The sequence below is a fragment of the Eptatretus burgeri genome, chromosome 16 (genome assembly GCF_056783735.1).
Source record: "Eptatretus burgeri isolate ZD-2024b chromosome 16, Ebu_testis_v1, whole genome shotgun sequence".
NCBI classification, from domain to species: Eukaryota; Metazoa; Chordata; class Myxini; order Myxiniformes; family Myxinidae; genus Eptatretus; species Eptatretus burgeri.
The window spans coordinates 54495585-54508417 of record NC_140976.1 but is presented as its reverse complement, the minus strand read 5'-3'; the positions used below and the strand labels follow the sequence as shown (position 1 = coordinate 54508417).

The 12833-nt window shown below is 43.7% G+C and overlaps 1 protein-coding gene across 2 annotated transcripts in view; it reads left to right on the top strand.

Annotated features, from left to right (window-relative positions):
* The window catches only part of LOC147011087 (dachshund homolog 1-like), a 163216-nt gene that overhangs the window by 145057 nt on the left and 5326 nt on the right, over nucleotides 1-12833 (top strand). For both annotated transcript variants that reach the window (XM_085860518.1, XM_085860517.1), the window contains 2 exons: nucleotides 10027-10160; nucleotides 11535-11682. In XM_085860518.1, coding sequence (XP_085716644.1) covers nucleotides 10027-10160; nucleotides 11535-11682 — 282 coding nt within the window. The remainder of the gene's footprint in view (nucleotides 1-10026; nucleotides 10161-11534; nucleotides 11683-12833) is intronic.

The following is a 12833-nucleotide window of genomic DNA, read 5'->3' as shown; positions in this document are numbered from 1 at the left end:
GATACGAAGTACATAATTCAACTTTGCTTGGCAGTCAGGCATCAACTACAACTACCGACCATGTTGAAGTCACACACAAGACAAAATGCTCATAACAACAAGACAACAAGGCATTGTGCCCACGAGGATGGGAAAATTAGAAGGAAATGAAATAATATGATCGAGTGCGGGATAAAATGTCTGTATTCATCAGCAGAAATCCATATTTCTGCTTCGTATTCTTGGGACTTGAACCCCTAATCTGGTCCGTTTTAAGTCTGGCTTTTATTTTAACACCCATGGACATTATACACTGTCCTTTTTGGGTAGTGGTCCATGGTAATATTCTCTCTCTCTCTCTCTCTCTCTCTCTCTCTCTCTCTCTCTCTCTCTCTCTCTCTCTCTCTCTCTCTCTCTCTCTCTCTCTCTCTCTCTCTCTCTCTCTCTCTCTCTCTCTCTCTCTCTCTCTCTCTCCCCCCCACCCTCTTCCACTTCCATTGAAAGACCTTTGGATACGATAAAATTTGTGGATTCTCGCTTTGAAGAGGTTCTTGCATTTTAGAGTCAACACGTCGATGATGGCTGGTTCCCATCTGATGATCTGGAGGGCCATTGATTGAGGCAATCAATAAGCATAAGGAATCCTGCAGATCTTTCTCTCTCTCTCCCCCCCCCCCATTTTTAATGTGCATCTCCCTCCTCCCCTCTCTTTCATTGTAATCTTATTTTGGCTTGTTGATGAGCCCTTAAGACAGAAACGCATGTCTAAGACTTTAGATTGAGATACAGGCTTTACCATCTCCCCTTAAGAGTTATTGTCTTTGCTGAGTCTATGGAGAGATCTCTATCCCTCTTTCTCTCATTTATCATAGCAACGGATGTCTGCCCTTTCCTGTTTTCCGTCTTTTCTTAGTTACATTTCCTTTGTTTTGACAAGCTTTGCTGGTTTTTTTGTTTTGTTCTTACTTTGTTTGTTTGGATTATATAAATCTCTTTTCTCTTCTCTCTCTTCCCTTCTCTTCTCTCCCTTTCTTTCCGATCGACCATCAAATTCAAATTTTGATATGGTAATTATCACAAGTACATACTCAAATACACACACCCTTGTTGGGAAATTGTTTGGCTGTCCATCTCCTACAACTTGTACCTATTATATATATATATATATATATATATATATATATATATATATATATATATATATATATATATATATATATATATCACCATGGCCCCTGGGAAGGAACAATTTGCTGCTGTTCTTTACCAAAATGGCCACATCGTTTTCTCATTGGATAAATGTGATTAGGGATGCAGAACAAACGGAGTTCCCATAACACTATGATCACTCACAGTGACGATCTGGGGTTTTTTTGGTTTATTTTCCTCCACCACTGAAGGTGGATGGAGGTTATGTTTTCTCCTTTGTCCGTCTGTCTGTCTGTCCGTCTGTGAGCAGGATATCTCAAAACGTTATGGACAAATTCAGACGAAATTTGGTGCACAGGTTGGGACGAAATTTGGTGCACAGGTTGGGACGAAATTTGATTCTTCACCATTGAGAGATGGGGCTAACTAAAAGCGACACACTGGAAAGCACGATATCTCAAAAGGTTGTGGACGAGCTATGACAAACCTGGATACATGAGTTGGCTAGGTGACAAGAACAAGCCCAATATATTTTGGTGTGTGACAAAGACGGATTGTCCGGATGCAGATCCGGCCTATCGGTGGGATACAAAATTTAAACTGCTCAGCCTGGCGGAGGTATGCATTCCACCGAGTGCTGTTCTAGTTTTAAATTGCACTAGTTCCTTATATTATTATTTGCAATGAAGTGAGAAAGGATAATAATCAAAGCTTTGATGACTATGCAAGCCAGATAGCATCATGTGATCTATGCTGGAAGATGCCCTTTGTACTCTGCATTTGGAAAAGGTGGAAACTATTATCAGAGAGCGAAGGCTACCAGTTCAAAAATGTACGTACCAGACATCTTCCAGTTTCACCTTTTATGGCCAACATACAACTTCAGACATACACTTCTGTTGATTGAGTGGAGAGGGTGTCGTGGCCTGTGAGTTCACTGAAGTTCTTTTTGCAATTTAGGAGCAATTAAGGATTGCTGAAAGATGCAGAATATGTGTCCATGGAGCTTTATAGAGTAAAGAAAAGGTAACGTAAACTCTTGTGGAATCTCTTTCTTCTTCCCCTTTCTTTCGGCTTCTCCCATCTATATGCGGCTGCCACAATGCTGGTTGATCACCCTTCTCCATCTCCTCCTGTCAGTCACTAATTCTTCTTCCAATCCCACAACTTCTAAATCTCTACCCACTGCATCCTTCCATTCGGTCTTTGGCCTTCCTCTTCTCCTTCTTCCTGGCAGTCCCATCTCCATCACTTGCCTCTCCACATACTCTCTCCTCATTAGATGGTCAAATTTAGTGTCTTTTCAGCTACGTTTTTCGATGCTTCCACAATCTTCACTGCCCCACTGATGTACTGGTTACTTCTTCTTCTTAATTCGTATGCAGCACAAGGCTGCAGGGTAGCATCATCAGCTGAGGGCCTGGCTGTGCCACAGATGCAATGCCCTCTGCTGGTTATGGCAGGAATTTGGAATTTGTCCATGGTTCCATCAACAGTTCACCTACGCTTCTCAAAGTACAGCATGAGATCTTTAATGTCCACCAACGAATGCTGGCAGACGGAATTCCCGTTTAACGTCCATCCTAGGGACGGTACATACATTGATGAATCTCCCTGCCTGTGAAACACCGGGATGACAGTTCATAGCTGGGCCAAGATTCAAATCCAGGCTCGACAGCTTAGAGGTGATTGTGCGTACCTCTAGGCCATGCTGTCAGCCCTTACTGGGTGCAGATCTTGTCCTTTCTTATCACTCCACCCATGCATCTCAGCATCCGCATCTCATTTGTATCCAGATTCTATTCCTCTTTCTTTGATGTTGCCCAAGTTCCGGCACTATATAACAAAGCCGGTCTCACAACTGTCTTATAAATTCTTCTTTTCAGTTTCAGCTGTACTTTTCTATCACACACCACTTCACTGCACTTCCTCCAGTTATTCCAAACAGAATTAATCCACTGCTTAATTTCCATTCCCATATTTCCATCTTCTCCCACCACTGACACCAGGTACATGAATCTACTCACTTTCTCCAGATCGTCTTCACCCGTTATCTTTACACCTTCAGCCCGATCATCTTCAAACTGACAATCCTCTTCAAACCGAGGCTCAAACTGACAATCAATATCTTTGATCTACTTATCTTCATACTCATATCCTCCAGCACTTTTCTTCATTTCTCCAGATACTCTGTCAGATTATCATCATCCCCACCACACAGCTCAATGTCATCTGCAAACAACATTGACCATAACACTTCCTGACTCCATTGCTTAGTTTGAACATCCATGACAATCTGGAAGAGGAAGGGGCTCAGCGCTGATCAATGCAATCCAACTTTAACTTCAAAACTCTCACTCTCTCCCACACTGCTACATACTCTTGTCTGGCACCCCTTATTCATGTCCTGCAATATAGTCGTACATACTTATCAGGCAGGACTCCATGGATACTTGCATAGCTTCAGACTTCCTCCTTAGTCACCTGGTCATAAGCCTTCTCTATATATTGGGGAATATTGTCCCCAAGTAATTATTCACCATATAATAATATATACATTGGAGGATATGTTTGGGTGTTTTCATTATATTTCTTGTTCGGGTTAGGTCTGGCCTGACTCCCCTCTCCTACCTCTGCCCTTCCGTAGCGACTGCAGGTCACATGCATCCTCAAGAAACTCTCAGCTGTGTTAATTCGTATGCTTATGCTCCTGATTGTGGAATTGTCTCCCTGTGTCTGTTGCCTCGTCCTCACTTTATTCTTTCAAATGTGCTGTCCATCACTATCCCATGCACACCCAATACATATCGACAATCTCTCCTTGCCCATTCTGTTCCTCTTCGGGCTATTGTTACTCATTTATGCGTTATTCCACCTTTCCTACTGTGTACGTCTCCCCTCCTCGCTCCTACCAATACCAGCTGTTTATTTCTAAACCTGCTGCCCTTTGTCTTTTAGCAACTCCACAAGCCGAAACCTTTGTTTAAGGAAATGGTCTAATCAATCATTGACATCATCTACACAGATTAATAATGGTTGCCATCATGGCAGTTCACAGGTGACAAGTGAACACCAACACCATTTTTGTTGTTGTTGTTGTTGCGGAGCTGCAGCCAACACGACAACCACACTCTCATCAGCCTGCTGCCAAAGAATGAAGGAATATCTAAAAAAAAGATCACATCATTCCCTATCTGCAATTTCAAGCAAGGATTTGGCACTTGGCCAGGGTGTCGCTATGACTTCACCTCCTGTTCATGGAAATATACTGTGGGATCTTTAATATCCACCAACTATTGCCCATATGTGGGATACCCTGCTTAATAGGCCGTCCGAGGGACTTTAGCACTTTCATGCAACGCCCTGCCAGTGAAGATCCCCAATCTGACAGTTTATAGTTGACTCGGGAATCAAACTCAGGCTCTGCAGCTACAATGGCAAGTGTGCTACCTCTGTGCCATCCTGTTGGGCCTACATTACTGTAGTGAATGACAAGTATTGACATGTAAATCTGCAAGCATGAAAATTTATCGTTCCTGAAGTGAACAAGCACGTACCTTCGTGTCACCATTGGCTGTTCACTGTTGCTACTCAAGCATTTATAATTCATATTTCACCTTTACTTCCTCTTTTACATTGAAGATGCAAGCATACCTCACCAAAAGCCATCTAATCCAGCTCGGCACACCACCGGGAATTAAGATTGCGGACACATGAATACAAACACAATGCACGTACCCACGCACGACACAAATTGAAATGAAAAACCCACTCATGCACAGTATTGACTTTGATGACCTCGCCAAACTGTTGATGTAAGACTTCAAGCCATTCACTAGTGTAGTAGATAGTAGAAAAATCGTGCAAATTATGATACAAGCATCATCATTTGCACGATTCCTCTCAAAAATTGCTGTTATCTGCCCCCAATCCCATCACTATCTCTACCCACTTTACCCAGTCGCACCCAACTGTCCCTGGACTCTGTATCCTTTTCTCCTGACAAGGTGGAGAGCTTGCTTTCAAACCTCGAGTCAGATTCTGCAACCGGTCCAGACGGCATCAGCCCACGTGTCCTCAAAGCCTGCTCTTCTGCTCTTGCTCACCCTCTCTCTGTTCTATTCACCCTCTCATTTGCCCAAGGTCATCTGCCATCTGCTTGGAAATCTGCTAACATCACTGCCCTGCATAAAAAAGGTGCAAAAACAGATTCCTATAACTACAGACCAATCAGCCTTCTCCCAATCATCAGCAAGGTTATGGAATCCATCATCGCTTCAGACATGAAATCCTTCCTCTTCTCCAATGGCTTGATTTCCAATCATCAATTTGGTTTCAGACCAGGTCACTCTACCCTGGATATGCTGCTTCTGCTCTCCCGTCAATGGATGGAGGTCCTCAATGCCAGACAGGAAATCCGAGCCGTATCCCTGGACATATCACGTGCTTTTGACACAGTCTGGCACCCTGCACTACTCACCAAACTCTCTTCCCATGGTATTCAAGGCCATCTCCACTCATGGCTCGCAGACTTCCTCTCCTGTCGCTGCCTCCCACCTTTCTCGACTTCACGCTGTCGAAACCAGGGCATTTAAGATCATTGGCATCTCCCGCAATGAAGCTGAGTCATTGGGCCTCTCACTCAATCACCGCAGGTTAGTCGGTGGTCTTTCTGTCTTCTACCGACTCCTCTCCAGCCTTGCCCCCCCTGCTCTCTCTGCGATTTGTCCCAACCACATTTCCACAGGGCGCTCAAGGTCCGCCAACAACCCCCTTCTGGTAAAACTACCAAAATCACGAATCACTGCTCATCTTCACTCTTTCATTCCTCTTTTTTCCCGCCTTTGGAATAAACTTCCTCACTCTATTCTTTCCCATTCTTCCCTCCAGGCTTTCAAAACAGCTGTTCACCACCACCTCTTATCTTCCCCCATCCAAATCCTCGATCTTTTCTACCCCCGATAATCCACCCAAGCCCACTTCCTTCAATTCTTCTGCTTTCCTTCCTGAAAGTCCCTGTAATGTCCATCTTCTCCTCACCATGTTCCCCGTCCCATCCCCATCCCTCTCCCTTCCACAGTTCACCTGTGTCTGTTCCCCAATGTTTTGGCCCTTCCACTCCCGCCCCTCTTGTCTCATGCCTCCTTGCTGTGAGTTGTGTGTTAGCTCTCATACGAGCCTCGACCAAGGTATACAAAAAAAAAAAAAAAAAAAAAAAAAAGTCAACGTGTGGCCCTAAATGGAGTTCTTTCATCCCCTCTTCCTGTGCAGGCTGGCGTTCCTCAAGGTAGCGTTCTGGGCCCTGTTCTTTTTCTGGTTTTCATCAATGATCTCTCGGACTCTCTGGAAAATCCTCTATTTCTCTTTGCCGACGACTCCACCCTCTGCCATACCATCTGTCATCCCTCAGACCGGCAAGCAGCAGCTTCTTCGCTCACTGCAGATCTGGATAAAATCACAAACTGGTCCAACATGTGGAACATGTCTTTCAATCCAGACAAATCTCACACTCTCACTATGTCTCTTCGAAAGGACCGTTTACAAAACCCCCCCATCCACTTTCTCAACAATCCTCTGGAAGAAGTCTATTCTTTCAAGCTTCTGGGTCTCACTATCTGCCATGACCTTTCCTGGGAAAGTCACATTTCCAACCTCGCCTCAAAAGCCAGTCGCCGACTGGGAATCCTCCGTCGTGCTAAGTCCTTCCTCGGCCCTCTTGAGCTCCTGACCACTTACAAAGCTTTTGTCCATAGCCTGATGGAGTACTGCTCTCCCCTCTGGGCTGGTGCTCCTGCCTCCCACCTTTCTCGGCTTCACGCTGTCGAAACCAGGGCATTTAAGATCATCGGCATCTCCCGCAATGAAGCTGAGTCTTTGGGCCTCTCACTCAATCACCGCAGGTTGGTCGGTGGTCTTTCTGTCTTCTACCGACTCCTCTCCAGCCTTGCCCCCCCCTGCTCTCTCTGCGATTTGTCCCCACCACATTTACACAGGGCGCTCAAGGTCCGCCAACAACCCCCTTCTGGTAAAACTACCAAAATCACGAATCACTGCTCATCTTCACTCTTTCATTCCTCTTTTTTCCTGCCTTTGGAATAAACTTCATCACTCTATTCTTTCCCATTCTTCCCTCCAGGCTTTCAAAACAGCTGTTCACCACCACCTCTTATCTTCCCCCATCCAAATCCTCGATCTTTTCTACCCCCGATAATCCACCCAAGCCCACTTCCTTCATTTCTCCTGCTTTCCTTCCTGAAAGTCCCTGAAATGTCCATCTTCTCTTCGCCATGTTCCCCGTCCCATCCCCATCCCTCTCCCTTTCACAGTTCACCTAATGTGTCTGTTCCCCAATGTTTTGTCCCTTCCACTCCCGCCCCTCTTGTCTCATGCCTCCTTGCTGTGAGTTGTGTGTTAGCTCTCATACGAGCCTCGACCAAGGTATACAAAAAAAAAAAAAAAAAATACACGTGCTGCTTCTCGGGAGCGACCTGAAATACATGGGTGGCACGAGTCTCACGAGACACTTTAGACTATTTGAACGACCAAGTTGTGATTTGTGCTGGATTAACTACCAATGCAGAGTGGTTTACTTACCGTAGCTGGAATGGGGGTAACCCCCACCTTCATCAGCTCTGCTGATCTATTTCTATCACTGTCTCTGTCTCTCCTGCACTTCCTTTCTCATCCCGTGACAAAACCTTCCCCAGCTTGTTAAAGCATGTCCATCAAATCTTTGAGTTCTTCATTCTTGAAACACTACTATCCACACCACTTGTTGAATAATTCAGCAATTTTGCAATTAAATGGATGGCAGCTAATTTCTCCGATATAAAAAAGGCATTGGTGAAAAGGTTGACTGCACTATTGTACACCATGGAATTTAACAAGCACATGCATCATTTTGATATGTTCATGTTCTTTTTTTTTGTTTTTTCATCGACTGAAAATTCACGATCATGTTCCAGACGGATCCACCCTGAAAAGGACTGTTCCTCACCATTCGTCAGGCAGGCCGCGGCAGTATCTATCTCTGCTGATCTTGGAAATTCCTGCACTCACTGGAGCCTGCCGGCAAATCCGCCAAGTTGTTTTTGTGTTCCAGCTATGTTTTGTGTTTGTATCCTGGCACCTCCAAAGCCGGCCACCAGCTCTTAATTATCTGCATGGCTATGGCCTTCCTCAAACGTCCTCAGGTTATAACGGCATACCTCGATAGGAAGTGCCATGAAATGTGGCTTCCCCATTTTACTTGGTAGTTGCTTCCCATCTTTTCCTCCAGCCCATTCTTCTCCGTTTCCTTTAAATCTGAGGCCCTCAGTTTCATCTCACAACGAGAAGCTGAATCTTAGCATCTCCTTCTCGCTCATTTCAGGCAGGTTTGTGGCCTTGCACTCTTTTACTCCAATTTTGATTTTTCTACTTCCACCCTCTGGACTCTACGCAAAGACCCATGCTCTCCAGGTTGCATGTGTTCTTCTAGAAACCCTTAACTTGTTGCCCTCCCCAAGATTGAGCTCAACATTTACCTCCATTATTTCATTCTGTTCTTCTCTTGGACCGTGGAACCTCCTTTTGAAGTTTGTAATCTCAAGCTTTTCCCTTCAGGTCTTCAAAACTGCCATCCACCATTACATCATTTTCTTGCACCTTTATAAGTCTGAGCTTCTCTACACCTGCCGATACAGTGTCCTCTGTTCACCTGCCTCTCTCTCTCTCCCCGAATTGTCCAGCAGTTTCCCCTTCTTCCCACTTTCTGCCTGTTGAACCTTCGTCTACCGTTGTTCTTTCTCTTCCATGAGGCTCAACACCTATAGTTAAAAAAATAAATGTGAAGGAATCATAACTGTCAGCTCATGACGTGGAATCTATACTGCTCGACAACATCATAATAATGATAATAATGATAATCCAGAGCTTGGCTTGAAGGTTCTGGCTTTGGTGCCGTCTATTGTTACGAACACTAAAGATTTGAAATATTTGACATGGACCCATGGATATGCAGTTCACATTGAGAATTGAAACCAAAAATCCAGGTTGTCAGATAAAGCAATCATAGAAGTGCAAGTTCATCATTGGAATACATCAGGAACGTTCTTACTCAATTTTAAATTTAAATGTAAAGAGGTGGCATTGCCTCATTACCTTTTTGAACAACTTGACTCGTTATCCCTGATTAGTACAAACACTACAACCACCATATTAGTTATTACCAGTTTTCCATGAACTCATCTCTTGAACACAGCATAGGGACGTCAAGCTTATTGATCGATCAGCTTATGGGCATGTTTCAGGACACAGCTTTCGTGTTAATCCCAGCACTGCACTGCACTTGCTGTTTTGACATCTCACACAATTTCGTTGTATTGTGCAAGAGGGTTACAAAGTAAGTCCCAATTTAGTCCATGACCTCTACCAATATCATTGGTTCAAGCTCTCTGAAAGTGCATGCATTTGGGCAGGAAAAGAAAGGTTCATGACCTCTTCTGAATTGATACCCTAATCTGCTTTCTATCCTTATCCTATAAACCAGTATCCGACGAATTTGAATCCCAATTTTACTCCACCCGTTACAATTTTGTTTATTTTTTATCCTTACCCTGTTCTTGAAACACATAAAACGGAACCACGCTTTGTGACCTTACCTGGCCTGACCTGACACACATATTAAAACATGCAGTTGTAGTTTTAATATCAGAACCAAGTATTAATGATAACAGAACCTCGACATTTCATTTTTAACAACGCTCGACATTGCATTGACACGTGACCTTAAATAACCTTGCAGCCGTCCCCTTGCTCTTCATTAGCCTCGGTCTTGTGACAAAAACAAAAGAAACTAAATGTCGGCTTACTTCCCTGAAACCGTCACTTGCACTTGTTTATGTGACCTGCTTACAGGTGATACACGGGGGGTGGGCTGCACCCAGGCCGAGGGGCCAGAGGCCACTCTACACCGTGGCCTACTGAACAACCAAGCCTCGCTACTCCTCCCGGAAGTTTCATCTGTTGAGGGTCTTCTCTCCAACATCCAGGTTGGTATTTGAGCCTTATCGTACTATCAAGTATCCAGTAGCATTCAACCATTTTCTGTACTTCAATTGTGTTGTATTTATTTTCTCTCATGATTATTGGTTATTGTCAATGTTTGTGTTCATACATGTTTTGAGCTACAATAATCAATGAATTCATTGCCACTACGACCAAAGCTGGTAGGAGTTTATGTTTTCACCCCTGTGTCTGTTTGTCTGTCTGTGAGCAGAGTTATGGACGGATTCGGACAAAATTTGGTGGACATGTTGGGTGTGCAACAATGATAAATTTATTGAGTTTTGGTGAAGATCCGAATCCGGAAATTAGAATTTTTTGTGATTCTTCACCATTGAGAGATCGGGCCAAAAACAGTGTATAGCACGATGTATCAAAAGTTAGGGTTAGTGGACAGATTTCGATGAAACTTGGTAGCCATGTTGGATGTGCAACAAGGACAAATTTATTAGATTTTGGTGAATATCCAGATCCGAATCCTGAGACTGGGATTTTAAAGTTATTCACCATTGAGAGTATATTGCACTGATATTTCAAAATGATGACTGATTATCACAAAACTTGGTGGATGAGTTGGGTGGGTGACAAGAACAAGCCGATTCAATTTTGGTTGCTTGGATGCAGGTCCGGCCTACCAGTGGGATAAAAAGTTTCAACTGTTCAGCCTGGTAGAGGTGTGCGCTCTACCAAGTGCTGTTCTCGTTACCTCCGCCACCGAAGGTGGACGAAGATTAAGTTTTCACCCATGTCTATCTGTCTGTCTGTGAGCAGGTTATCTCAAAAAGTTATTGACGGATTCGGACTAAATTTGGTGGACATGTTGGGTGTGTGAAAATGACAAATTGCTTAGATTTTGGTAAAAATCAAGATACTAGAATTTTGAAGTGATTTTTCACCATTGAGAGATAGGGCAAAAAACGATGTTCAAGGGTACTCAAAAGTATGACAGCTCAAAGAGTTATGGGCGGATTTGGACGACACTTAGTTGAACGGTTGGGAGTGTGACAAGGATGAATTGATTTGATTTAGGTGAAGATCCGGATTATGGATCCAGATGCGAGATTTTTTTTAATATTTCAAGTGCTTCTTAACCATTGAGAGATGGGGCCAAAAACGATATATAGCATGATATTTCAAAACGTTGTGGACGAGTTATGACAAAACTTGGTGGATGAGTTGATTAGGTGACAAGAACAAGCTGATTAGATGTTAGTTCAGGTCCCGATTCAGATCGAGCTTATCGGTAGGATACAAAACGTAAACTGTTTTGCCGGGCGGAAGTATGCCTTCTACAGAGTGCTGTTCCAGTTTGCTGCCTGTGATCGTCCACTTTTGCACTCATCTTCCGTGGTGCTTGGCAGGGACTCGTCAGATTGGCGGGAGAGTCCTGGCGTGCTCAGGACAAGGCTGCACAGCTCGAGCAGGCCGAGCTAAGACTGGAGCTTCTGCGGGAGCGTGAATTGCGCCAAGCCCTGGAACGGCAGCTCCTGCCTGAGCAGCGAGCACGTGGTAAGGTTTCTTCGAATTTATCAGAGATATTGCTGAGTTGACCAATAGTTCTTCGTCACATGATTTTAAAAAATAATTAGCACACAATGGAGGAAATCGTTCATTCCTTTCAGCTACAGGACTTTCAACTGCAGCTGTAAGACCATGTTGTATAATATATGGTGAAAAATAGAAATCAGGCTTTTGAATGGTTGTGGTTCAACCAACCTGGAATTTTTTTTATTATAATAGTGGCTGCAGAAACTTTTTGGGCTGATAGGATGGTCTAGTCTAGAGGTACACACACTTGCTTCGGAGCTGTCGGAGCTTGGGTTTGAATCTCGGCCCAGCTATAAACTGTCATCCTCGTGTTTCTCATGCAGGGTGATTCATCGATGTGTGTGCATCCCTCGGATGGACGATAAACTGGTGTCCCATCTGCCAGCATTAGTTGGTGGACGTTACAGATCCCCAGGTGTCCATCGTGAATAATAGGCAAGCTATCTCTGGCGTCTGAGCCAAAATTAAAAATTCCTGCTCTAACCTACAGTGGGCACTAAATCAGCAGCATAGCTGTGCCCCCTGCAAATGATGCTGCCCGTAACCATGTTGTGCACACTAAAGAAGTAGAAGAAGAAGAAAGAGAAGAGGAATAATAATAAGTACAAGAATAATAAGTACAATAGGAACAATATTTCATCAGACTGAACTACATGATACCAGTGAGAATAGCTCCGTCAGTGGCGTTACAGCCCTCCACTATGCATTGATAAAATCACCAGGTACAATACTACATAAAATGCGTGACACAACATGGCCTAAAGTTTAATATCTTATAACTAAAAAGATACTGACAATAAAGAGGTTAAAACAGGCACCATAGGATGTATTTACAAAGTTAGCAAAAGGACTAAATACTGTAGATAGGAACAATGTTGAAAGACTGGAAGAGAACAGCAGCATTAACTAGATTAAGGTGGTTCTGCAGGTTGAAGAAAGAAGAGGACCAAAACAGTGGAAGCAAGCAGAAAAAATAAACTGAATCGAGGGAAGAGTACTGTATGTTAGGATCATAAAAGCATCGATAAAAGGGTGAAATGAGACGGAAGATGCAGGTAAAAAAAATCTTTCAAAAACAACAACAATTTATTGTGTTAAATGTCATGTTTGAG